Here is a 25,270-nt window from a genome sequence, read left to right on the forward strand (position 1 = left end):
CTATTCATTCAATTCTACATATCATCGGTATTAAGTTTTTGTAATAATACATTATACATGCTAGTTTTAAACTTATAATTAACTAGAATGATGTGATGATGGTGTATCATCGATTCATGGTTACTGATAAACATAGTGAGAAATTACATTAAGTATGAAAAATTTAAATTTAACAAAAGCCTTTGTCAGAAAAAAAAAAAAAAAAAGAAAAAAAAAAAGAAAAAAGGAAACTAAAACAAAAACTTAAAAACCAAAAGCCTTGGAGAATTGGGCCAAATAAAGACCCGGCTTAGCTGGCCCAAACTACAAGAATCGCGGCCTCCCTTATAAGGTGATACAAGACGAGTATCTGGAGCTTGAGTTAGGGTTTTCTGCGCCTCCTCTGAACGAAGTCGCCTCCTCTGAAAGAGACCTTCACTCCTCAACAGCTACCAGTCATGGCGGAACAGGTTGGTTCTTTTCCTCTCTCCTTTCTACTTGTTGTTGCATCCGAGATTTTAGTGTTCATGTCTTACAAACAGTATTTTTAAAAAATTTTTTTAAAAATATTTGGTTTCAGACCGAGAAGGCGTTTCTGAAGCAGCCCAAAGTGTTCTTAAGGTAGTTCATTGAAGAAATTTTTTTTTTTATTACTATTAAGATTTTGGTTGTGCTTGTATTGCATTGTTATGCTTTTATTTTTGGGTTGTATTTACTTGCCTTTTTTTTTCTATAATTATTTTTTTGTTCTTGCAATAAAATTTATTAATTAGCTCGAAGAAAACTGGGAAGGGGAAGAGACCAGGAAAGGGAGGTAACCGTTTCTGGAAGAGCATTGGGCTGAGTTTCAAGACCCCCAGGGAAGCCATTGAAGGTCTCTCTCTCACTCTCCCCTTATATTATATAGATGTATATATTTTTGCCAAGGGTTCAAGCTATGCCATGTAATGAAGGACTGTGAATATGAACTAGGATTTTGATTATTGATTTGTAATGTATGTATGTATATACCTCTTTTATAGTTGAATTGCATTATTGAAGTCTTTAAGGTAGGCAACTATAGCTTTTCTTAGTGTATATACTACCTTTGTTTAGAAGAAATAAGCAAACTAAGAGGCAATTGTGCGAGAATGAATTCTATTGGAAATGCTTCACTTTTTGGGATCTATGAAAGTTTTGTCATATTTTTACTCCAAGTTGAGTTAATCCTACCCTCTGTTTTTTTTGCCTCATTTCTGCTTGTTTTTGTTCTTTCCTGCTGTACTGGGAGGCTTGGTTACTTGTGATTAATTTATTCAGAAGTTGAAGTACTGTAGTTGCTAATATGAGTGCTACATTGTTTGCTTCTTACAGGGACTTATATTGATAAGAAATGCCCATTCACTGGAAATGTTTCTATCAGGGGCCGTATCTTAGCTGGCACTTGCCATAGTGCTAAGATGAATAAAACCATCATTGTCCGGAGGAATTACCTACATTATATCAAGAAATACCAAAGGCATGATCTTTGTATTCAATTTCTTTTCTTTTCTATAAATTCTATTGTTGTCTTCATGGAAAAATTATGCTCTTTTTATTGTTCTAAAACATGTTTGATTTTTTTGTCTTCTTAAGATATGAGAAGAGGCACTCCAACATTGCTGCGCACATATCTCCGTGCTTCCGTGTGAAAGAAGGAGATCATGTTATCATTGGCCAGTGCAGGTCATATCTCTTTCTTAGAAGTCCTCTTATTCACTACTCTTCTCATTATGAATATAATTTGACATGTAGGCATGCTCACTTTTGTTATATCTTTTTACCTTCCCAATGTCCAGGCCTTTGTCCAAGACTGTGAGGTTCAACGTGCTGAAGGTGGTTCCTGCCGGATCTTCTGGTAGTGGCAAAAAGGCCTTTGCTGGAATTTAAATTGGTATCTGGTTTTTACGGTAGGCTGGTGCTGTAGACATTTTGGATTTTGGGCGAGTTGATTAATTATGTTAGAGCTTGAGAAAATGTTACAATGTGGTGGCTGCCCTTTATTTTCTCTCTTCAATTTTTGATGTATTGGTTAAATTTTGGAGTTTTGAAGTCTGCATGGTATCAAAATAGAAATGATCTATTTCATTTTGTTTTTCAATCTATCTCAATAGTCTTTGTGGATGGACATGCTTGGTATTCTGGATGGGCTCCAGGTAGAACAGTACTAGGGGCCCTTTCTCTTTAGTCAATGAGTACAAAGTCTTTAAGGCTTAACAGCAAGGCTAGCCCAATACATATAAAACACAACTACATGGGCCCAAAAATACATTACTGAAAACCTTACGCGTGGACAATATTAGGACACGTCAGGGGTCCATCAACTGGTTCACATTAGGCCACGTATAAGGAGGGGGGGATGGTCTCACACTCACTTGTGCTGGGTAATCAGCCAACTACGAAGATTCGTTTGTATTAAATTATTAATGTTGCCAACAAAACAATTAAAGTGTCCAAAAAAGAGCTCCTTTCTTTCCTTGGCTTGACTTAGCTAAAAAAACAAGAAAGTGCTTATGAGAGTATGACATCAGGAAAAATTGGGAATACCAATAAATAGTTTCTGATGGAACTTAATTACACATGAATTGGGTAAACCGAATTCCAACTCTATACTAAAGCATTTTGAGGCCAATTGAAAATAATTTGACAGTGAAATTACAAACTGCAGTGAGTATAAGTTTGAAAATAATTTACCTAAAATGTAAAATATGGTGATAGTGGGCAAGTTGCAGAAAAGAGTGGTTGGTATTTGTAGAAGCCTTTCACATGAGCAAAAGGCAAGCAAAACATAATTGGCTTGATGAGCACCAAAGCTATGCTGGACCCGTGAACAAGAAGCAGTATCTGTCGCCCTGAGGGCACCATATTGCTAGAAAAAGAAGTAAGATATTTCATGAGAGGCTTTGTCATTGTGAAAAGTGGAAAAGCTTAAAAGAAAAATCTAATGTCATTGTCTTGCGTCATCATTTTCCCATTGAACATCTTCTTCACTTCACTTTCATACTTTTTGGGGGTAATTATTGCCAATTAAATAAAACAAAACAAACTTCCAAATATAGCTTGTCTGTCAACTTATTGGGTTTGAGACAAATTATGGGTATGAAGATTGTGGAGGCACTATAATCTTCCATCAATTTGAGGATTATTCTGAAAATAATTAGGTCAAAAATATTAAATTTTTTGGTAAGTAATTAATAATATTAGTTTTAAGTGTTTTTTTAGTCTTAATCACATAATGTTTAATACATATATATGTAAACCGACTGCTTGTTTGTCCTATGTTTTATGAAAGTCATGAAATGAAACAAATCCCAGCATATGTAGCTGTGCATATTCTTGGAACTTGGAAGACTATCCCAACCCCATCCTTGAGCTTCTGCTACATATAATTTTTCCATAACAATTAATATTTCTTTATACGTCATTTATATAAAATTCAATCACATATCACATATTCACATGCATGCACATAGCAATGTATAGCTATATTATTAGCATATACCTCATTCATTGCCATTGATAATATTGAGCATAATACTTTGTGAATGGATTTAGTCTCTTTTGCACTCAATACTTTTAGAATGTTATTGGCATAATACTTTGTGGATTTTTCTTTAGAGAAGATGTCCATATTTTTCAAAATTTACAAATGCCGATATAGTGCCAACATGGAGTAGACAGTGTGTCGACACCAAATTCCACAGATGACATGTTACAACTAGTTTTGAAATTTTGTGTCGACACACTGTTTACCCCATGTCGGCATCCAAATTTTTTTTAAAATACAGATATTCCCTCTAGAGAAAGAATGATACTTTATGAATAGATTTAGTTGTGTGACAAGGGATTTGTTTTCCTGATAAAATTACCGATTTTGTCAAAATGTTATATGGAGTAATTCTCACATGAACTGATGGGTGAATCTGAATGAATGTGAACAAAAAGGAGATGAGTAATGCATCTACTAATTCCGTGTCAAAAGACAAAAGGGATGATTAAGCCTGTGATATTTTTCGTGGTTAAGAACTTAAGATCAAATGAAAGAATTAGATTATTAGTGGTTGAGATATTTTAAAGTGGAACCTTTTTGTTAGATGTGGTATTCATTATTAGTCATTCGACTCATTCCTCCCTATAGTTTGCTCAACACAATTTAGATATTAATTAATTAAACACAAAATATGGCAGCTTTGGTTTTTTCGAGGAAACCTCAAATAAGAGATTTGACTGGTTTTATAAAATTCATATTTGTAAATGTGTAGATAAAAATATTGAAGAAGGTATAGTACATTACTACATTAATTTATTTTTTTTTTTCGGTCTTATAGTACATTAATTTTGAAATTCATTCACAAACTTATAATATGGAAAAAAAATTCCTAAAATTTGAGAAAGTCAAATTATCTTATCAAAATTTATGAAAGTGAGTTGGAAATAAAAAGGTCTACCAAATTTGATTTACAGTAATGTGATGATTTATGTGCTCAATAGTCAATACATGGAGAAAACCAGTTGGCCCCTCCTCCATCCAACACATATCATTTGAAAGCCATTTTCGAAAATCTATACAATATATTGAAGAAAATATGTGTGAATATAACTTTTGCAAGTCATTTTCGAAAATCTTTATTTTGAGAAAAAAAAAGGAAAAGAAATTAAATGAAATTTTTTAATAATAACTAGGGACAAATTATGTTAAAAACTAGACCATTATAATAAGCAAGAGCAAGACCAGCATTTGAAAATGAAAATAATGAAAGGAAAATATACAATAATATTATTGAACCCAACAAACTGATTTTCGGCCACGCTTTCACAGAAAAATCTGGAATTCCTACTCTCTCTCTCTCTCTCTCTCTCTCTCTCTCTCTCTCTCTCTCTCTCTCTCTGATAATACTACAACTATAAACAGAGGCCCCCATTCCACTCACATATTCTCAGAATCTTTTTGAGAAACCAATTTGTTTCTCTTTTTTTTTTTTTTTTTTTTTTTTTCTCTCTCTCTCTCTCTCTCTCTCTCTCTCTCTCTGTCCTTCTGCTACCTTTTGGTTCCCTCAGCAACTTGTTGACAAATTGAGCACTCTGAAAAGAGCACCGCCATTATCATTTTCATCACAAGCATGTGTTTGATAGACGCAGAACAGCTTGGCCAAGAAATGGGGAACATGGAGAATAATAACATCAATACCAACAGGAACAACAACAACAAGCCCCGGTCTTTGCATTGTGAAATCTTGCGCAACCAGACGGAGAATTTGGACAAGGAATCTCCTGTGATGAGCTCCAGTCATCAGAACACCATGTTGAATTCATTTCATGTAAGAATTCCTCTTCTTTGGCTGCTTAGCTTTATTGGGTTTGTCCCAATTTTGCAACTTTTTAGGACCCTTTTGGTGAAAATTGAGTTCTGGGTCTGTTTTCTTATGTGATTGATGATTGATAGTAACTTTTTCTTTGCGGGTCTTTCTCTTTTTCTTTTTTCCTTGATTATTTTCCTTTCTGAGCTTTTGATTATTGGCTTTAGTGTATGTAGCTGGTCTTGGCCTAGTTAGTTGTTGCTCTTTGACTTTTGCTCAATCATTTGGGCTGTTGTGATTACAATTTCATATTAGTACCTCTGCACTATTCAATTCATTTTTCCAATACTACTTTAAATTACACTGTTGTCAGTCGCTTTTGCTGCATCCTATAGAAAAGTTTTCAGCTTGAATCATCCTATTCTTTTAGTCATGATCTGCTGTTTTTTCAGTTCATTTTGGGTCACAGGTGTCTTGAAATTGTTTATTGCTGCCTTAGCAGTTCATATCTCACCCTTTTGTGGGAACCCTGATGTCATTGATGTTTAGGTGATATGTAAAATTTTGTGCTTTTGATTTGAGGTTCATTTTCTGGTTGCAGAACAATTTGTCAGGGCAGAATTTAGATATTTTACTCAGATATCATAAAACTTTTCTTACCTACTTTCTTGACTTTCCCGAAGTCTTTCTGGTCTTTTTTACTTGCTATCCTTCACATTCTGATTCAGGTTTCATTATGTTGGGTTTTTAGTTAGAAAGCATAGGTGAGGATACAGTGGTGGTAGACAGCAAAAAGAGTCTGCTAAATTTTGTCCCTGCCCTTCGGTCTGGAGAGTGGTCTGATATTGGGGGTCGTCCCCATATGGAGGATACTCATATATGCATCAGTGACCTAGCTAAGAAGTTTGGTTATAATCTGCTCAGTGAGGAAGCTATCTCCTTCTATGGTGTAAGTTTTCTTACCTTTTATGTTGATCTTCTTCGGTTTCCAACAACTCACACTCTCTCAATGCTTCTCACGCATTTCATTGTTAATCCAGGAAAGCACACATACAAAATGGTTTAGACTTTTTATTTTCAGATTTTAATGATGCAAATGGCAATTTGAATAAACAGGTATTTGATGGTCACGGAGGAAAGGATGCAGCACAATTTGTTCGTGACAATTTGCCAAGAGTCATTGTTGAGGATGCTGACTTTCCTTTAGAGCTTGAAAAGGTGATAACAAGGTCATTTATGGAGACAGATGCTGCATTTTCGAAGACATGCTCTCTTGAGTCTTCCCTTGCTTCTGGCACAACTGCACTCACTGCAATGATATTTGGGAGGTAAGGAACTCTTCCTTTCAGTGTTGGTTGGTTATCATTTATAATCACTGCAACTGAACTCTTTCTTGCAATGATATTTGGGTGTCTTGAATAATCTGTTACTGCAAGTCTTGGTCATGGATTAAAGAATAAGAGAAAAAGTAATCAGTCCATTCATGTGGCGTTATGCTGAAGAGTGAATTACAGCCATTGGATGAAGATAACAAAAACATGACAATAGTAAAGAAAACTGATGTTGTGTGACTGTGACCCGATATAGGTTGCAACTAGGGGTTGGTGAGACTGAAGACTGAGTTGATCATTAAGGCTCAGACATACCACGCCCTATATCCCCCCATTTGAGTTCATTTTATTACATCTATGCACTTTTGGCCTCCTCTCATGCCCAGTTCTTGAGAATGCGTAGTTTGTTTTTATCAGACCTTTTTGTTGTGATAATCAGTCTGCTGTGCCTAAAAAATATTATTTGGACAGGTCTTTGCTTGTGGCAAATGCTGGAGATTGCCGGGCTGTATTGTCGCGATGTGGAGCAGCTATAGAAATGTCAAAAGATCATAGGCCCTGCTGCATAAAAGAAAGGATGCGGATTGAGTCCTTGGGTGGATATGTTGATGATGGTTATCTGAATGGTCAGTTAGGTGTCACCCGTGCATTAGGTGATTGGCATCTTGAAGGAATGAAGGATGTGGGTGAAAGGGGAGGACCCTTGAGTGCTGAACCAGAACTTAAATTGATGACACTGACCAAGGATGATGAATTTTTGATCATTGGTAGTGATGGAATATGGGATGTGTTCACCAGCCAAAATGCTGTAGATTTTGCTCGAAGGAAACTTCAAGAGCACAATGATGTGAAGCTGTGCTGTAAGCAAATAGTAGAGGAGGCAGTAAAGCGGGGAGCAACTGATAACTTGACATTTGTTATGGTGAGTTTCCACTTGGAGCCACCTCCACAGGTGGTGGTAGAGAGGTCACGAGTCAGACGAAGCATATCTGCTGAGGGACTTCAGAATCTCAAATTCTTCTTAGAAGGATAGAATTACTTGTTTATTGGTTGACGCTTCCCCTGGTAGGCAAAGCTTAGAACTGGTCAATAAGAATACTTAGCCAATTGAATAGAGTTTGGTTTTTGTATATATATTCATCCAGAAAGGGGCTGCCTCTTTGCTTCCTCTTTATGTCTGGTGCTCCAGTTGGTTCCAGTGAAGATGAGAAGGATACAGAAGACATTCCTATTACCAAGTTTTGAAATAACAATTGGTACCCTATTGGCAGACAATGGAGTTAAGAGTTTGTGTGAGGAAAGGAATTGTGTTGTATATCTGAGGTAGCCAGGCAAGTCTGATATTTGTAGAGATTGTTCTACTATTGTACTTTCAAGGTATATGCAGATGGTGTACATATTTTCTTTTTATTTAATAAAAAAGTTCCTTTGTTCAAACAATTGGTCACATATTCTTGTTTTTCTTTTAAACAAAAATAGCCCACCATGTCAAAATTGCTCTTGTAGCTAGGCCACCCTATTGTGCAAAGAAGATTAAGATCATGGCAGTTTAATTCGTAAGAAATTTAAGAAAATGGCAATGAACGAAACTCCTAATTAACTAATGTTAATACATTTAGCATCATTATTATTCTCGAGGGGTAGTTGTTTGTAATTGTTAATATTATTGTTATACAAAGTCCAAACTCTGAGTTTCTCGCTTTAGTAGTGACCGTTCCTCTTTGCCCTTGATTTTGTCCGAAATGTCTTATTTTGCAGTTTTATTATCATCCTGCTGGTTTTTGTATGTAAACTACCCAGAAAAGCCAGCAATGGAACATAGGATTGTGATGCTAGTGGTGGCACATAATTTAAATTAGCAGCTCGAAGGCACTAATACATTTGTTTCTTCAAAGAGTGCCACTGCACCATGCAACTTGAATTTGACCTACCGGAATAAACCATTTCGCTTTCTGATAATGTGAGACAATTTGAGAATATTACAATACAGATTTATGAATGAATTTGCAGGCAAGAAGAATAGAAACCATTTATGACTCAAGAGAGGGCAGGGAGAAGAAAACAAAACCAAACATTGAAGGTAGTTTATAAAGAATCAATAGTTTTTTTACATGTGTAAGAAACCCAAACACTGGGAATAATGAATGAGATACAAAGATACACAGATACACAGATGATGATGATGACTAGTTCTCACCATTATGCTCTCTCTACATGAAATCCACTTTACTGGCAGGACAAAAAAGGCATATAAAAATTATGCCTTGAGAAAATCTCAATCAATGTGTGCCTATGCTATACCAAAACCATTTTCCCTCGTTCAACTTTCCTTTAATCTCAGTTCTCGCAATGCGAATCAGAAACAAAGTTGCAAAAAAAATAGAAAGAATTAGCATAAAAAATACACTGTTCCATCCCCTGGTAGATATATACCCTGCCAAAAGTGGGCCAATAGCTGCCCCAACAGACCCTGTACCATCTATAATGGCAGTTACAGTGGCTAATGCCCGGGAATTTCCTCTGATCAAGGACTGGGTACCAAGATCAGCAGCCACGGCTGTAGTAATAAGGGAATATGGACCATTCACCAGCAACCCGGAAAAAAACATTAAAAGAATGTTGGCAACCATAGATAGGCTTCCATAAACCCGGTAGAAAACAAGGGCTGGAACTGAAAGCAACAAAAATGCAATTGACGTAACAGCCCGAGCTTCAATCATATCAGATACCAATCCTGCTAAAATTCCACCAAAGACTCCTCCAAAATCAAATATGGTTGAAAGGTTCCCAGCAGTTTTGTGTGACAAATGCACCCCAGCAACAGCTACAAGAATGAAACAACATTTATAATGAATATGAGAAGTTCATGAAACCTTAAACTACACTAGGTGGCTTGACCACCCATGGAAATAGATTGTTTTTAATCCATTTAGCATTTTATACAAAAGAAATGGCTCCACAGGAATCAGCCAATATTCTTAATTGTAGAATACAAATGTACTATCCTGAGAGGGCAATTATTTGTGTTCCCAAAAAAAAAAAAAACACTAATATAGGCACTACCACAATGAAGAGCATATAACTATCCTTATGCGTTCAATTTTAAATGCCCTTGATCATATGTGATAAAGAAATTTCCTCATGATAATCCATGATGGTGTATTTGAACAACGAACTGAAGCATGAAACCCCAACAAAATTCAGTAGTGAAATCATATATAAAAATAAAATCTAAGCGGAAGAAGTACCTGTGTGTCTTATGTAGAAGGGTAACCAGTACAGAAAAGTGTATGACACCAGCTTCGAAAAGAAGAGGCAGAAAGCAAATGGTGCCACACCTGGTAGCCTCCATGCCTCCAAAAACCCAATAGCAGCCACAGAGCCTGCATTCGCATCTACATTTTCTGTTCCAAGAAGCCCTGCTTCCTCTGTTTCCACTTTCTCCTCCAAATTTTCTACACCATTAACCTCCACGGCCATCTGAATCTCCTTTCCCGGAAGCTCAAATCCCAAATCTTCCGGACTCACAGGAAGAAACAAAAACACCAAAATGCCAACCAAAATCACCAAAACCCCAGGCACCACAAAGGACCAACCCCATCCAAATTCCAAAACCGCCGACGCCACAACTGACCCGATAATGTTCCCAACTGAGGTATGCGAACTCCACACCCCCATTATTAATCCCCTCTTTCCTTTCTCAAACCAGTTTCCCACAACTGCCACCACACAAGGCCACCCAATTGACTGAACCAACCCACAAATAACTTGAACAGCCATAAAGTACCCCAACACATGAACATTGAACCAATACCCTAACCCAAAAATGATTGTTAAAATGCCACTACACATCATCCCAAACACAAGGAACAACCTCAAATCAATCCGATCACCCACATGCCCTGCAAAATACATTCCAATCGAATACGCAGAAAGAAATGCGAGATCAAGCTCTCCTAGCCGGTGGGTCCCTTGGGGACCATTAAACGGATCCCACCCAGTATCGACTGAGCTCGAATTGGACTGCATGGTAGGTCCAAGCACGCTCTTGACGATGCTTGGGGGCTTTCTAGAGGCGTGGAAGGAAGCATAGGCAAGGAAAGTGATGATGAGGACTAAGATTTGGTGAAAAGCTAGGGTTTTGTGAGGAGGTTTGAGGGTTGGGAAGAAATTGAGAGCTGGAGCTAGGGTTGGGGTTTTGGATTGCATTGTGTATTGAGCTCAATATGTTGCAATTAGTGTACACAACAAAGAATTCACTAACTGAAAAGGAAATGAAAAATGAACAAAACCCTAAAATTTTACCTGAATTTTTCTTATCAAGCTTTAATTGTAGCAGAGGGGAAGAAGGGGATGAAGCTAGGTTTAGGGTTATGGAGATTGCTTTGTGTGATCCAATACCCAAATGCGTACAAAATTCTATACAAAGAAATAATAATAATTTCAGGTCTGTATTGAAGAAGGCCACAAGATTCAAAGAAAAATGAGGCCTTCCTGGTAATGTCATGTCAAATGTTTCCTATTAAATTAAAAAGAAAAAGAAAAGGAAGTTGGGTTGCTTCGGATGTCAATTATCTGGTAGTTAGCTTCTCTCAGTCTTATTGAAAATTGCTCCTCCCAGTCAATCAATAAAAAAATTTATTATTGAAAATAATTTCAAATAAATATATGTAAACATTTTCATAAATAAATATTTATTTGTGGAAATTTTATTTTAACCATAATCCATGACCACTGTTCATGAAAATTGAAAGCCATGGTCGAAATAAATAAATAAGACAATTTGTTTTCCGTGGTTAAAAAGATCGTCTTTTATTACTGTTGGAACCATGAAGAGGGCAGTGAGAAAAAATAAATTATTCAATTTTATTATGGGATGTGTGAGATTTTTTTTTCAATTTTTTTACCTAAGTTTTCATTTCCTGGAAAATGCTTTTGGGAAATCCCTTATATCCATAGATTTAAGATGCAAAATCAATTAGACAGAATAGTCTCAATGTTACAAGTTTTTGTTCTACAAATTCAACCATTCTAGCAAAAAATGACGCCCGAATGACATTACAGTTCAGAAAATCTCAAAACTACAGTGCACCTTTGCAGTAGTGGTTACATCAATTTTTCTACGAAATTAAAAAGACTAGAAAAATATTGGATACAATACAACAATCACAGGAGTAGGATGACATCCGAAAGTTATAACTCTAAATTTTACTCATTTTTGCACACACCCATTTCTTTTGTTAAAAAAAAGACAACAAAACCCACCGCTTCTGTTCAAAGGCACTGGATGTAGAGCTAGGAGATGGGATGTCAATATTATAAGCTCAAGATTAATATATTTTTTCCATGTTGGTTTTCATCCTATTAAAATTGCCTACAACCTCCTCCCTCAATTTAGGATATGTGGACACCATATAATGAAGCCACTATCATATCATTTGCTGATGAAGATCAGCTGCTTGCTGAGCCAGTTCAACCATCATGGCCTCATCGAAAAATTTGTTGATGCTCACATCCTCACTCATTCCCTGCCAAATTCAACAAAAAACCCAACATATTTATATGCCTTGATTTAGGTTTTCTTCCACATTTTGTGAATTGTCAATAGCAGCAGTGCATATGCTTGGGAAGGAAAATTAGCATGCTCAAACTTTTCTAGAGGCACAAACAGGCACGTGTGTGTGTGTGTGTGAGAGAGAGAGAGAGAGAGAGAGAGAGAGAGAGAGAACAGGAAGCTCATACCTTTCTACGCCTCGTCTTGACCATAAACTCACGAGCCAGGTGCTGAATTGGGGCAGGTTCAAGTGGCCGCAGAACGATACTCTTGTCAAGAGGATCCCCAGGAACTATAGCCCAATGATCAAACACTGAGAGGCAGAATGCTTGTCCTTGAGTATGGTACCTCAAGTCCGTCTCAAAACCAAAAGATTCTATCACTGGTAAAAATGCCTGAATTTCAATGGAAAAGAAAAAAGGAATGAAAATAAATATAAGCACATATGTATATAGGTTAATCTTATGTACAATAAAGACAAATTTAAGCTTAATGAATTTTCCATGACAGTGAGATTAGGTATTTTAGGCATAAAGTTATAATCCACAAGGTTAATTGTACCCCAGCTTTTAAAATTGTACAATATTTAAGAAAGTAGTCTATGTTTTCATGTTAAGTTCCCCATTCAGCGAAAACTCTAAATTATCCAATTGACACACTTGTTAGCAATAGTCTTCACTCTCATGATAAAACCCAAGACCAGCAGAATGTAATTGGAACTCTACACAAACAAAGTTCAGCCACCAAACCTTAACGATATAAGCTGGGGTCCCAGGTTGAGGAACATCAGCAGTAACATGTCCACGCCTGCGAGATAAAACAGTGTAGATTGCAGAAACACAGTCGATTGGCGTTTGTATCTGAAACAACAGCATCACAAATTAATCAGAAATCAGAGTACAGCCCCTAATTCAAGATCCATGATATTAAGCAATATCTAAAAGAAAAAATCAAATAAATAGATCATTACTGTAGCTTTGACAAAGAACTGTTTAAAGAAATAACTTGTTTTGTTTCACCTCTGTCCGGTAGGCCAAAATATATAAATAAAACAGCAGAACAACAAAATTTACCCAGGTTTACTTTACTTTAAGAAATTATATTTTGACTTCAAAAGAATAAAAGTGTAAAAGAATGAGATTCCAAAACTGATTATTGCTACTAAAAGTGAGCAGCTTCTTCAGCTTTCTTATCCACACTTGTTACATTAATCAACATGATGGTCCTCATTTACATCAAAATAAATCTGCCACTTGAATAATCTTCCTTGAAAGTCAATCTAATTGTGATCTAAACAAAGGAGCAAGGATTTACCTCCACGTAATATACTGGCTCCATAAGCCGCGGGGTTGCCATTAGGAAAGATGAATAGGCCACACGTCGAGATGTGGGAATGATCTGACCAGATCCACGATGTAATGGCTCAGATGCAATCCTTGCATCAACTATTTTGAACTTTACATTTCTGATGGGTTCATCACAAAGGGGTCCTTCTCGAGCACCCCACTGAAACCTGTCCACAATAACATTATGGTTGGCTGTAAACTAAACACAATACGGGGCAAAAAGAACAAGAATTTATGTCATTTACCCTTGAACAATGGAATCCTTCACAGCATTCAGCAAGCTCTTGTCAACTTCAGTTGAAAGTGTGTCGTCTAATAGAATGTTAGGTCCCTGCACATATAAGCTTTTATCAAATAAAGCATGAAATTTATACTATAATTTAAGGAAAGGGATTCGGAAGGGGAGATGAAGATATATAAGTTATTTTTGTAACATAACCATTAGGATTAACAGAGTACCAAGGACAATAAAAAACTTCATAACCATGATATTGTTACATGTAGCTTATGATATGTGTATTAGTATTACCTGCTTATCAGGGCCAAATGCCCATATGGACCGTGCAGCAAGAACATCCCACTCGTATCTTGTCTGGAAGAAATTACCTATATCCTTCCGAGACCAATCAATGCTTACAACTCCATTCTCAATGTCCTCTGCAAGTCCTCTCTCTAATGGCTCTGCAATCTACAAATGTACAAAAGGTTTTTTAGGCAGTTATAATTTAAAAATTGAATCACATAATTTCTGAAGATTAGATTGCTTCCTACCATAGTTATTTTATTCTTCTTGTTGGGTGTTTCAGCAAAACATTTCATTGATGAAGACTCCACCACTGTTTCACAGAATGAAACAACAGGATCCGCAACCTACATTGTAAGTGAATTATATAAGACAAATGCATATCCATCAACAGAAAAATTCATCCCTCAAAAAAAAAAAAAAAAAAAAAAAAACCCAAGAAAGCTTAGTTTGATATGTTTAAGAAGGGAAAAAAAGTATGTAAGATAAAGTGAAGAAAGAATGGGAAGTCTGAGATACCTTGACTTCTACTTCAGAATAGAGCTCTCTAAGGTCCTTCATGATGGAATCCAAGTACAGTTCTCCTGTACCTAAGATTGTGTGCTCCCCAGACTCCTCAACTTTAGTGATGGCAAGAGGATAACTCTTGCTAATCTTTCTAAGACCCTCCACCATTTTTGGCAACTCACTTGGATTTAGAGGTTCAGTCGCTGTTTTCACAACAGGGAGAGTATTGAACTGAAGAGGACGGAATATGTAAGCATCCTCATCATAATTCTCATTACAGAGAGTAGCAGTTTTCATAATTGAGGCGTCCACACCTTCAATAAGGACCCAAGTACCAGGAGGAGCCTCAGCTATTGGTACCCTATCTCGAGCTTGATAAAGCCATAATTTTGTCACTTCTTTGACTGTCATGTCCTCCTCATCCTCCGGTGAATAGCCTTCTCCTAATACACGTACAGTCTGCCCTGTCTGAATCTTGCCACTATAAACCCTACCGAATGCATCAAACACACTACAGTCGGACTTCGGATACAATTTGGTCACATTTACCATCAGAGGCCCATCAGGATCACAATTTTTCATGGCCTTGTAAATCAAAGAGTCCTTTGGTCCAGTGTATGTATGGTCGACTTTCCTAGTTGCAGCATCTTTAGGGGAAGGAATATGTTGAACCAGCATATCAGTGAAGCCCGAGGCAGATCCAAAAACTGAGCTACAAGCCAACCTCAACAGAGGTCTAACATTCAATTTGTAAGCTGCATTGCTAAGTGTGACACCAAATTCTGCAAGAGTTGCCTCCACACTCTTTTTATGTTCTCCAATCACCTGGCTATAAATTTTATACATGGGTTCAAGAACAAACTGGACAAATGACCTTTCTCCTCCACCGGCAGGGGGTTTTCTCCTAAAAGCCCTGTCATCCGGATGATAGTACATATCTCCCCAAAGACGAGAAGCAAACTTATCTGAATCAAAAGGGATCCCATGGAGTTTAAGATATAGCTTTGAAAAGGATTGCAATGTGAATGACCATCCCGCGGTAGCACTTGCAAAGCAAACATTCCCGGCAACAGGATCAATAAGTTGCACATTGCCAGCAGTTGAAGAAGCAGCAGTTATGTGGTTATTAATGACTTCCAGAGTATGCCTTAGCTTAAAGTAAGCATCCCTTGGGGGCAATTTCAGTTCTGTTATCAATCTATCGACCTTTGAAATGAAAATTCATGTTAATAAGAATAACAGGGTAGTTAATGGAAGTACTAACGCATAGAATGATCAAACTGAAATAAAATGATAAACAAAGCAGCCCCATAATAAGAAAAATATACCTTGTTTATTACAACCACAATCGGAAAGTGATCTTGGATTGCATGGCGTATAGCCCTCTCAGTATTTACCTGTTCATCAGAATCATAAAATTTTATAAGCAAGTAGTATATCCTGTTCAGACATTATTCTACAGATAAGGCAGTGCTATATGACAGTTATGAGATTCTTCAATCTATGGAATAGTCATTTGGATCAAAATTTCGGTTACTTACCATCATTCCTTCGGCAGCATCCACGACCAAGACAGCACCATCAGCAAGCCTGAGGGCAGCAGTCATTTCATCAGAGAAGTTGACATGGCCAGGCGTATCCATGATGTTGCACAGGTACGATTTAGAATTGCTATCCTCAAGTACAAGTGACATGGGAACTGCTTTAATAGATATTCTTCTCTCTTGCTCATCAATCCTTGTATCTGTGTACCTCACGTGTTTATCACTATTTGTATCAAAAGTGGACATATGATGGGTCTGCTCAACCAACATATCCATGAACACCGTCTTCCCATGCTGCAAGTGCCCCACAAGCGCAACATTTCGAACCAGAGAGGGGTTCGACATGAGACCCACAAGGAATTGGGTCGACACATAGGTCGAAGAATCCTTGACGCCAACCTCAAACTTGATATTCCTAACCGGTTTGATAATGGGTTGTTCAAGGGGTTGTGCATCTTCATCCATAACCAAGGTCTCCACATCTTCACCATAAACCTCTTCAGCGGTGGGATAGTATTTTTTGTCCTCAGCAAGGACAACCTGGTTATCCATATCAACATCACTGGGGGCAGCTAGCCACCCATTGGAACCAGCAGCTGCATCCTCACCATCTGATGCAGCCCCCTCTTCATGCCTATCTGGAAGCTCTTCATCTTCATCCTCTCTATCACTCTCTTGGTCAGACTCAATTTCGGGGCCTATGTAGTTCCCAAACTCATCGTATAGACTGTCATCCATTTTACCAAATCTGCAATTCTATACAACTTATTAGGTCACTGTGCACCAGTACAGCCACTAAACTCAAGTGGGTTTCTACGAATTCGGTATCAAACAAGTTGGTGCTCTTGATTTTTTCAAATTAACAGAAGAACCAGATGGGTTTTGAAATTTAGGAAATCTTGCAACAGGGTTCAAATATAATTGCATACAAATATATATAAGTGAAAATGTGAAGCAAAGGAAGGACGTACCGGAAGTGAAGCTTCTAGGGCAGAGAGACACCAACGCCAACACTGTTGAGAGTGAGAGAGGGTTTATAGAGGGGTTCTTTGCCTTGGCGGTGTGCGCCTAGTCGTTTAGAGCGTCTAGGCTTCTCTCCTGTTGTCATGCAAAGTGGTACTTTACTGGGCCTGGACCCTTGCTGAGAGAACGTGATTGGGCCTTTAGTTTTGGAGTTCCATTTATTATGGGCTTCTTCGGGGGCGTAAAGAGACTAGAGTCCAAGCAGACAATGAGATTTATAGAATACTTTTTATTTCTTTTTAATAGAAAATATACAACGCTAAATGGCACTATAAATTAAAAAATTATGATATAAGTGGCATATTTATGTTCAATTAATATTAAAATCTAGTGTAAAGGTGATAAGATATTGGGTATTATAATATTATATGGTGTGGATTTCTTGTAAAAATTGGATTATTGGAGAGCTATGGATATCATGAAAATATAAGTGAGAGAGAGGTGATGTGTAATTACTGTAATAACTTTAAGTTTTAAATCAGTTATTCAAAATATTTAATATTTTCTTATTTAGGGTGAGATATTCGAATTTAGGATCAAAGAAAAATACTACTAAACTAAATAGTTAATTGGTAAAATTATTTTATGAGTATAGAGGTATATAATTGATATTTCTCATACAATAAGGGACCAAATTTCTTGTTATAATAGTACAGATGGAGTTATTAATTTATCACCACCATTATTAATTTATTACAACCACATTCATTAATTGCTCGTTGATTGTCAATTCATTGTTTCTTGTAATTTGTCAATCCTTTCGTTGATTTGGATCCTCTCTTCTTGAATAGTGTAATCTACAAGAGTATTGGGAAGTATTCTAATTCTCTACTCGTTTTTTCTTTGTTTTTTTTTTTTTATAATATTAGACATGTATTTAAAATCATGCAATTATTATCCAAAGATATTCTATGAAAAATAAAATAAAAATTTTTTAGAAGAAAAAATAAAATAGATGTGTAGCACTTTTTAATTAAATTTAAGTGAAATTACATAAATCCTTGTATATTATAAAGTTATAATCGAACAAATAAAGACAAAGAAAACAGATAATTCAAATCTCCCATGCTGTGTGTGCAATGGTTGTCTGTTTCGCATGATTGTACATATATAGTTATAATATTTCTTATTTTCTTTGCAAAACATTCTCACTAGGATGTCAAAGCATTTAAATTTTATTTTTGTTTGAAAAACATTTTCAATAACATTTAAGTTATTCTTTTGTTATATCATTTCATTTCTGTGATCATAGACTTGATAAAATCTCGAATACTCTAGAGTCTAGATCTATATATTAAATAATAATTCTGCTCACCCTCACGTTATGCCAGTACTTCTCCTTTCTAATAATTGAAAAACGGAATAGGATAGATGGAGGATGGGAAATCACATATATATATATATATATATACAAAGCACTAGAGAGCAAAGAAGAGCACCATATAAATATGTTGCTCCATTTTATTGTTATTATCAGTACCATATATATTGCATATTACAGACATGAGTAATTAGCACAACATTAGCATATATTATTAAACTTATTTTGTACTAAATTTAGCTAATTACTCATAGGTACTACATGGTGACGGTAAGTCTTGATGATTAGCAATTTAGCAGCGACCACCATGTCCATGAGGGCCTGGTCCACCTGGAGGCCCATGGTGTTCTGGTCCACCGGGAGGCCCGTGAGGACCTGGACCTCCTGGAGGACCTTGGGGACCTGGACCTGGAGGATGGCCGGGATCATGATGAGGAGGACCAGGAGGACCAGGAGGGCCGCCGGGTGGTGGCCCATGGTGAGGCGGCCCATGGTCTTGCGGTGGCGGAGGTCCTCGAGGGCGGTCCATCTTCTTGCAGTTGCAGAGACTACTTGTTTCTCGTACTCTGTTTCTTCTTCACTTCTTTACTTGTTAACACTAGTTCTTGATGTGGCGAACTGTATGTGATGAAATATTTATAGCACAATAGTGTCGGTAGAAGACTAGAAGCTAAAGCAATGTTGACATTATCCTCACATGTGGCACATAAAACATTATGTCTATCTGGCCAATGAAAAAAAGGCTAAATGACAAATTAAATTTAGCTTCTTTTGAAAAAGAAAACATAAATAATTAAAACTATTAATAATGGTAGCTAGGATAGATATTTGTGACATGTGTATCATGCACTGAGGATTTTTGTTTTTCTCTTCCCATTTTGTGTGGTTATGCTTCTGCGTTAGGACAACCACAAGATCGATCGGCTACATTACTTTAACTTTTATAGATCACAAAAATTATTGGGACGATATCTATGATCGTTTTCAAGAAAGATTGGCAAGGATATATTATTTTTTAGGAGAAAGGACGAGAATAACTTACTTGTTTCTATCATATTATATTATAAGGATATGTGTTATATCAATTAGAGAGAAAAATTTTATATTAGTGAGAAAAATAAAGATTGAAGAAAAGAGCGGATAGCAGTTGGCATACCTGCGTTGCAGGTAAGTCCTTCTCGGGACCATACTTCAGAAGCTATAGCCCAACTGATCATGAGTAATGTTATGGACTTAGTTTATTCACTTGTTGCTGTACGTAGTTAATTAAAAATATAAAATAAGGAGTGGAATGACTTAATTTGCAATAATATTAACCACAAACTCATCTTATTTTATATAATCAGCATATATTTTTTTGGGTACATAGTGATGATCGTATCTTAGTCATTACAATATGCATGATGAGAGCTAGCAAGCTAGCTTAGCAAACCCAGTAACTTAATAAAACTGAAAATTACATTCTTAATTACGATATATGCCACATATGGTAATATATATATATATAAGATGATCATGGGCGTGGTCCGTGTGGATCACGTGGCTTGTGGGGTTCAGGAGGGCCCTGGGGATGTGCCGGACCTGGAGGCGGCGCTTGGCCATGCTGTGGAGGAGGCTCCTGATGTGCCGGACCTGGAGGCGGCGCTTGGCCTTGGGGTGGTGGAGGCTGGTGGTCAGGCATTTTATCACTTGTCGATCTCTTGTTGCTGCTCGATCTTCTTCAACTCTTGAACTAATTTCCTGCTTAATTGTTTAAGGCTAGCTATATGTTGTGGTGAAGAGGAGGGTATGTTGTAGATTACTTTATAGGAGTGGATAAAAGGTGATGTTTTTACTTTTTTTGGATATTTTGGGTAGGAACTTCAAACGTGGCTAAAGGATAGAGGCTAGGCATGCATGCATGGTGTTTCATCTCTGTAGAGGGAAACGCGTGTCCATCATCTTCGACAACTGCAAGTCAGACCCATGGTTGTTTTTGTTAGGTGAATACCTACAATTCATGGATCAATCAAGAACTCTTCAGATTCATTATGATCATGCCACACCTTTCAAACTGCACTATTGAAGCTTACTTATGATCGAACTGAGCCTCTTCTTAACTTCAGTTATGAGAAAAGCTTTTGTGCCAATGTTCATTATTCTAATTGTTAATTTAATTGGTCTGAAAAAAGTGAACAAAATTAATGAAAATTAACCTCGATCCTTGAAAGGGAACCACATGCAGATCCAAATCTTCTGCTTAGATTTATATTATAGGACAAGGATTGAGCTAGGAAGTGGATCCAAATTCATGTTTCATAATAACTTATGCTTTTATGGCTTCAAATATATACCAAACACGTACAGTACTCTTCTATCACAAATTCACAATCTGTGTTTTAATTTTTTAATGCTTCAATTATTGTTTTGCAGGTGTTACGTGCCATGAGAGAGCAAATGGGCTGGGCATGACTCTGAAAAAACCTGCATGTGGGCGAAACCAAAGTCGGCTCACTGCGTGTGGATATGAGTCTTGTTGAGCCCAACTTGGTATACAGAGTACCCAATTCATACTCAACCCAAGAGTCTTGTCGGGTTTATTACACAAATGCTAAACACAAATGTCCAATTAAAAAAAAAAAAAAAAAAACTGTGATTCTCTTCTCTTCCAAAGGTCACCATTCTTTTATAACTAGAAAATTTTAGCTCAATGTTAATTTTAATTGCTTAGGGCTCACTTTGATATTTAACATTTGTTCTAAACCCTAATTACGTTAAGTGCATGTAAAAAAATCGTACATGAACTAGGATTATATTACATGCATGCAGTGACGGATCCAGGAATTTGATTCCGGGGGGTCATAGTGTACACAATGCCATAAATTTTTTTTACGAAAATAACACTAAAAAATTAAATGATAGTTGTTTCATTTATAATTCATAATAAAAACATACAAGTTACAATTGTCCACGACGAGTTTTCATATTCTGAAAACGCGCCATTATAGCTTCATTATCAATACAATCAAAAACATCTTTCTCAATGTAAACAATTAAGCTATCGCTCAACCATTGATCTCCCATTTTGTTGCGGAGTGGACCCTTAATAATATTCATGGCAGAAAATGCCCTCTCCACTGAAGCAGTTGCAACCGGTAAAACCAAAGCCAATGTAATAAGCAAATACACATAAGTATATGTCCGATCCAACCCTTTCTCCACCAATTTTTTCGCAAGATCACCAATCCCTTTCAATTCTGAAAAATCACTACTTGAACGCATATGATGAATATAAATCCTAAGTTGATCTTCAAGTGCCAATAGATCTCGATCCGAAAAATCTTGAGGATAAAATTGAGCAAGACGAAGTAACTTTTGTATGTCAAAAGCGACGAAAGAATTATCCGGACTCAAACATGCCAAGCAAATAAGTAACTCACTATTTACCTCATTGAAGCGATCCTCCAATTCCACAAGTTGCTCATCAATGACATAAACAAAAAGCTCCACACGATAATGATGATGATATGTTTTTATTGGAGCATTGCGCCGTGATCTCCCTCGAGCTACATATGTCTCATCCATGTTAGGAACCTCAATATGATTTTTAGCACAAAAAGAAGCTACTTGATCAACCAAAAGATCAAACTCATTATTTCTCATATGGTGTAGTCTTTCCTTACATGCTTTGACTAAAGCCATTGCACTCACAATCTCTTTATCTTTCTTTTGTAATGCTTTTGACAAAGCATTTGTGATTCCCAATATAGATCTCATCAAAAATAGGTGAAACACAAACTGAAAAGATAACATTTCTCCCAATAATCTATTTGCTTCACCCACACTATCATTGTAGCGATCATCAACAATCAATTCAAGCACCTTCACAACCGATGCAAACATAGAAATCAAACTAATCAACGTACCATAATGGGAGTTCCAACGTGTATCACCGGCACGTTTGAGACTAGATTCTTGATTTAAGCCTCGACCCGTTTGAAGACAATCATTTTCAAAGGCTTCCATAAGCTCTTTTTGGAGTTGTTCTCTCAATGCATCACGACGCTTACAAGATGCTCCAACAATATTAACCACACTATTACAAGATGTGAAAAAAGTGGCAATGTCGGCATTTTTCTTTGCAATGGCAATAAGAGCTAGTTGAAGTTGATGAGCAAAGCAATGAACATAAAATGCACAAGGTTGTTCTCTCAAAATCTTTGTTTTAAGGCCATTGAACTCACCTCTCATATTACTAGCTCCATCATAACCTTGCCCTCGTATCTTGGAAAAGCTCAATTTGTTGAAAGAAAAGAATGCATCAATGGCATCCTTTAGTGCACTAGAAGTGGTTTCGGCAACATGTTGGACCCCCACAAACCTTTCAATTACTTGCCCTTTGTCGTCCACATAACGCAACACCATAGCCATTTGCTCCTTTATTGAAATATCACGTGAATCATCCACCAATATAGAAAAAAGTCGATCTTTCATATCATTCATGATAACCCCAATGGTTTCCATGGCACATGCATTAACAAGATCTTTTTGAATTGAAGGAGCTACTAACTTGAGATTCCCCGGGGCATTCTCCAACACAACAGCCTTAACTTTCTCATCATGATCTGCAAGAAATTGTAAAAGCTCCAAATAATTCCCCCTATTGCTTGAAGTGGCACTTTCATCATTGCCACGAAAAGAAAGTCCTTGTCGCAACAAAAACTTTGTGCAATCAATTGATGCATTCAAGCAAGTGCGATAAGCAATACGAGCTTTGTCTGACTGTTTTTGCACAACTGTTTCAATATGTGAATTTTGGTTCATTAGATTCATAGCAGCTTCTCTAGATCGATTGTGAACACTGTCAACCGGCCCAACATGCGTGCTAAACTTTTCTCTCCCTTTCTTCCAATTCCTGAAGCCTACCCCAGTAAAGACGTCACTACCCGCTTGTTCAAAATTGGATTTAAATAGATAGCAATAAAGGCAAAATGCGGCATCCTTAGATTGACTATACTCCAACCAATCAAACTCATCAAACCATTGGGCAATGAAGCGTCGATCAATTCCCGATTGATTAATTTGTGGGAATATATGACCTCTAGGTTGACAAGGTCCTTTTTGTAGATATGCTCTTCGGATCTCATCTCGAATATTAGGGCTATAATCCGCCATTTGAGTTCTTAATCCAGGGTCTGCTTGAAGATTAGCCAAAATATCATCTAACCCACTTAAAGTCGAACCAAAACTTGAATTAACCGAATTATTTGAACTACCCGTTGGACATTTTCTCTTAAAAAATCGTTCCATAATTCTACACATGTAAACCAATTTTCAATAATCAATTAAAGTCCAATAATCAATTTATCAAATTTATCAAAGTAATAACAATAATTAGCCAAAATCCAATAATCAACTTAATATAATAAAAACTCATAATTAATTAATCAAATTATGAAAGTAATAACAATAATCAACAACAATCCAACAATCCAATAAATCAATAATCATATTAATACAAATATACAATAAAAACCCATAATCAATTAATCAACCAATAATTAAATCAACATCAAGATTCAAGAAACCACTAATTAGTCTAATTTCATTACAATAATCTTATCAATTAATTAAAAAACAACATATATTATAAATTTAAAGTGAATTGAGAATTAGGAATTAGGGTTTGAAACTTTAAACTTACTTGAAAAAATAAAATTGGAACTTCAAACTTGAGTTTTGAGGGGCACTGGGCAGCAGCCAGCAGGGGCGACGGCGGGCAACAGGGGCGACGGCGTCAAAGACTCACGGCTGGCTGGGTTGGGCACTTGGGCTCTGTCTGTGTGGGTTTTACTGTTAATGAATGAGGGGATTCGATTTGGGGAAGAAGCTGAAAGAGCAGACAATGACACAGCCACACACGGGTCACTGCCTGGGTAGTCTTTCTTTGTTTTTTTAAACTCCTAGCTCAAAACGACGTCGTTTTGAGTAGGAACTTAAAAAAAAATTAATAGCCCGCAGCCCACTAGCCCAGCCCAGTAGCCCAGCCCCCTCTTCACTGTCTTCACTCTTCAGCCCTGTTTCTCTTCTCTCTCTCTGTTTCTCAGAATTTCAGGAACACCGAACCAGGGACGCAATCATGGCGAGTTGGCGATGGCGACGATGGCTGCTGGAAGGCTGGAGGCTGGCGCCCTGGAGGTCGCCTTCTTCACGTCGAGCCGTCGGGGTCGGGGGGTCGCCTTCTTCGCGTCGGGGGGTCGCCTTCTTCAAGTCGGGGGGTCGCTGGCGTCGCCGTGGACGGGTCTAAGCTTGCGTGCTCCGCCGTTCGGGGGGTCACCCGACCCCCCAACCTTGGCTGTGCGTCCGTCCCTGCATGCATGGAATGTTGACTTTGTTTCACCAAATGAGAAATGTTTTCTCTACCAATCATAGGCATTAGATCCATTGCATGCTCATCTATACCCGCTGGCCTCTTCTCTTTGTAAAATGACCCAATAATAATTATACATGCAGATTGAGATAGGCATATATTAACCTCTTTAGAGTGTTGAGGACGGGTTTTGCCTCGTTCTACATTCATTATTAAGGCATGTTTGGATGGAAATATTTCATGGTGGGGAGGGGGGGGGTGGATTTGAATTTTGGGAGCCCAAATCAAATATACCTATTTGGTTTTAATTTAAAGAAGTGATTTGGATTTGGTCCAAATTTATGATGGATTTCAAATCACACGTGCAATTAAGTATTTGAAATCCCACCATCTCACCCTTTCTCTCAATCCCTCACCTCGACCACCACCGCTTGAAGCCGGAGACCACTCTATCTCTCTCTCTCTCTCTCTCATTTTT

General features: G+C 37.2%; 5 protein-coding genes across 7 annotated transcripts; 2 read left to right on the forward strand and 3 right to left on the reverse strand.

The window, feature by feature from the left end:
- Nucleotides 1-299: 299 nt before the first annotated feature.
- LOC147285723 (small ribosomal subunit protein uS17-like) lies at nucleotides 300-2,098 on the forward strand. The gene is made up of 6 exons (XM_086243130.1): nucleotides 300-449; nucleotides 560-600; nucleotides 753-853; nucleotides 1,333-1,477; nucleotides 1,594-1,683; nucleotides 1,797-2,098. The coding sequence occupies exons 1-6, from the start codon at nucleotides 438-440 to the stop codon at nucleotides 1,885-1,887; spliced, it is 480 nt and encodes a 159-aa protein (XP_086099256.1). The 5' UTR covers nucleotides 300-437; the 3' UTR covers nucleotides 1,888-2,098.
- Nucleotides 2,099-4,991: 2,893 nt separating this feature from the next.
- On the forward strand, nucleotides 4,992-8,072 carry LOC147285724 (putative protein phosphatase 2C 27). Its single transcript, XM_086243556.1, has 4 exons — nucleotides 4,992-5,315; nucleotides 6,046-6,243; nucleotides 6,411-6,622; nucleotides 7,097-8,072. Exons 1-4 carry the CDS (start codon nucleotides 5,118-5,120, stop codon nucleotides 7,656-7,658), a joined length of 1,170 nt encoding a protein of 389 aa, XP_086099682.1. The 5' UTR covers nucleotides 4,992-5,117; the 3' UTR covers nucleotides 7,659-8,072.
- Nucleotides 8,073-8,683: 611 nt separating this feature from the next.
- On the reverse strand, nucleotides 8,684-11,411 carry G3PP5 (Major facilitator superfamily protein). The gene is made up of 2 exons (XM_086243410.1): nucleotides 9,874-11,411; nucleotides 8,684-9,449 (listed from the first exon to the last, which is right to left on the reverse strand). Exons 1-2 carry the CDS (start codon nucleotides 10,832-10,834, stop codon nucleotides 8,905-8,907), a joined length of 1,506 nt encoding a protein of 501 aa, XP_086099536.1. The 5' UTR covers nucleotides 10,835-11,411; the 3' UTR covers nucleotides 8,684-8,904.
- A 515-nt stretch (nucleotides 11,412-11,926) lies between these two features.
- LOC147285726 (110 kDa U5 small nuclear ribonucleoprotein component CLO) lies at nucleotides 11,927-17,207 on the reverse strand. 2 transcript variants are annotated; one of them, XM_086243409.1, is made up of 11 exons: nucleotides 17,071-17,207; nucleotides 16,097-16,855; nucleotides 15,884-15,952; nucleotides 14,568-15,761; nucleotides 14,297-14,395; nucleotides 14,055-14,213; nucleotides 13,771-13,856; nucleotides 13,494-13,692; nucleotides 12,929-13,039; nucleotides 12,368-12,574; nucleotides 11,927-12,153 (listed from the first exon to the last, which is right to left on the reverse strand). In XM_086243409.1, the coding sequence occupies exons 2-11, from the start codon at nucleotides 16,835-16,837 to the stop codon at nucleotides 12,055-12,057; spliced, it is 2,964 nt and encodes a 987-aa protein (XP_086099535.1). In that variant the 5' UTR covers nucleotides 16,838-16,855; nucleotides 17,071-17,207; the 3' UTR covers nucleotides 11,927-12,054. The 2 variants fall into 2 exon arrangements, with proteins under 2 accessions (XP_086099535.1, XP_086099534.1); XM_086243408.1 differs by having other exon boundaries at nucleotides 16,097-16,847; nucleotides 17,071-17,181.
- A 4,173-nt stretch (nucleotides 17,208-21,380) lies between these two features.
- Nucleotides 21,381-23,732, reverse strand: LOC147285727 (uncharacterized). 2 transcript variants are annotated; one of them, XM_086245294.1, is made up of 2 exons: nucleotides 22,349-23,732; nucleotides 21,381-22,159 (listed from the first exon to the last, which is right to left on the reverse strand). In XM_086245294.1, exons 1-2 carry the CDS (start codon nucleotides 23,730-23,732, stop codon nucleotides 21,381-21,383), a joined length of 2,163 nt encoding a protein of 720 aa, XP_086101420.1. The 2 variants fall into 2 exon arrangements, with proteins under 2 accessions (XP_086101420.1, XP_086101419.1); XM_086245293.1 differs by having other exon boundaries at nucleotides 21,381-22,266; nucleotides 22,345-23,732.
- Between the last annotated feature and the right edge of the window lie 1,538 nt (nucleotides 23,733-25,270).

The sequence above is a fragment of the Dryas octopetala genome, chromosome 5 (genome assembly GCF_963921425.1).
Source record: "Dryas octopetala chromosome 5, drDryOcto1.1, whole genome shotgun sequence".
Lineage (NCBI taxonomy): Eukaryota > Viridiplantae > Streptophyta > Magnoliopsida > Rosales > Rosaceae > Dryas > Dryas octopetala.

Bases quoted from the DNA above. Each gene is read 5' to 3' on its own strand.
- LOC147285723 (XM_086243130.1), top strand. The intron at 601-752 runs GTAGTTCATTGA...TTTATTAATTAG, and splicing joins CAGCCCAAAGTGTTCTTAAG to CTCGAAGAAAACTGGGAAGG. The intron at 854-1,332 runs GTCTCTCTCTCA...TGCTTCTTACAG, and splicing joins CCCCAGGGAAGCCATTGAAG to GGACTTATATTGATAAGAAA.
- LOC147285724 (XM_086243556.1), top strand. From the start codon at position 5,118: ATGTGTTTGATAGACGCAGAACAGCTTGGCCAAGAAATGGGGAACATG. The intron at 6,244-6,410 runs GTAAGTTTTCTT...TTGAATAAACAG, and splicing joins AAGCTATCTCCTTCTATGGT to GTATTTGATGGTCACGGAGG. The intron at 6,623-7,096 runs GTAAGGAACTCT...TTATTTGGACAG, and splicing joins ACTGCAATGATATTTGGGAG to GTCTTTGCTTGTGGCAAATG.
- G3PP5 (XM_086243410.1), bottom strand. From the start codon at position 10,834: ATGCAATCCAAAACCCCAACCCTAGCTCCAGCTCTCAATTTCTTCCCA. The intron at 9,450-9,873 runs GTACTTCTTCCG...TCATTCTTGTAG, and splicing joins CTTCTACATAAGACACACAG to CTGTTGCTGGGGTGCATTTG.
- LOC147285726 (XM_086243409.1), bottom strand. From the start codon at position 16,837: ATGGATGACAGTCTATACGATGAGTTTGGGAACTACATAGGCCCCGAA. The intron at 14,214-14,296 runs GTAGGAAGCAAT...GTACATTTGTAG, and splicing joins AGAAGAATAAAATAACTATG to ATTGCAGAGCCATTAGAGAG. The intron at 13,693-13,770 runs GTAAATGACATA...TATTGTGGACAG, and splicing joins AAGGATTCCATTGTTCAAGG to GTTTCAGTGGGGTGCTCGAG.
- LOC147285727 (XM_086245293.1), bottom strand. From the start codon at position 23,732: ATGGAACGATTTTTTAAGAGAAAATGTCCAACGGGTAGTTCAAATAAT. The intron at 22,267-22,344 runs GTTGATTAGTTT...CTACAATGATAG, and splicing joins TGGAACTCCCATTATGGTAC to TGTGGGTGAAGCAAATAGAT.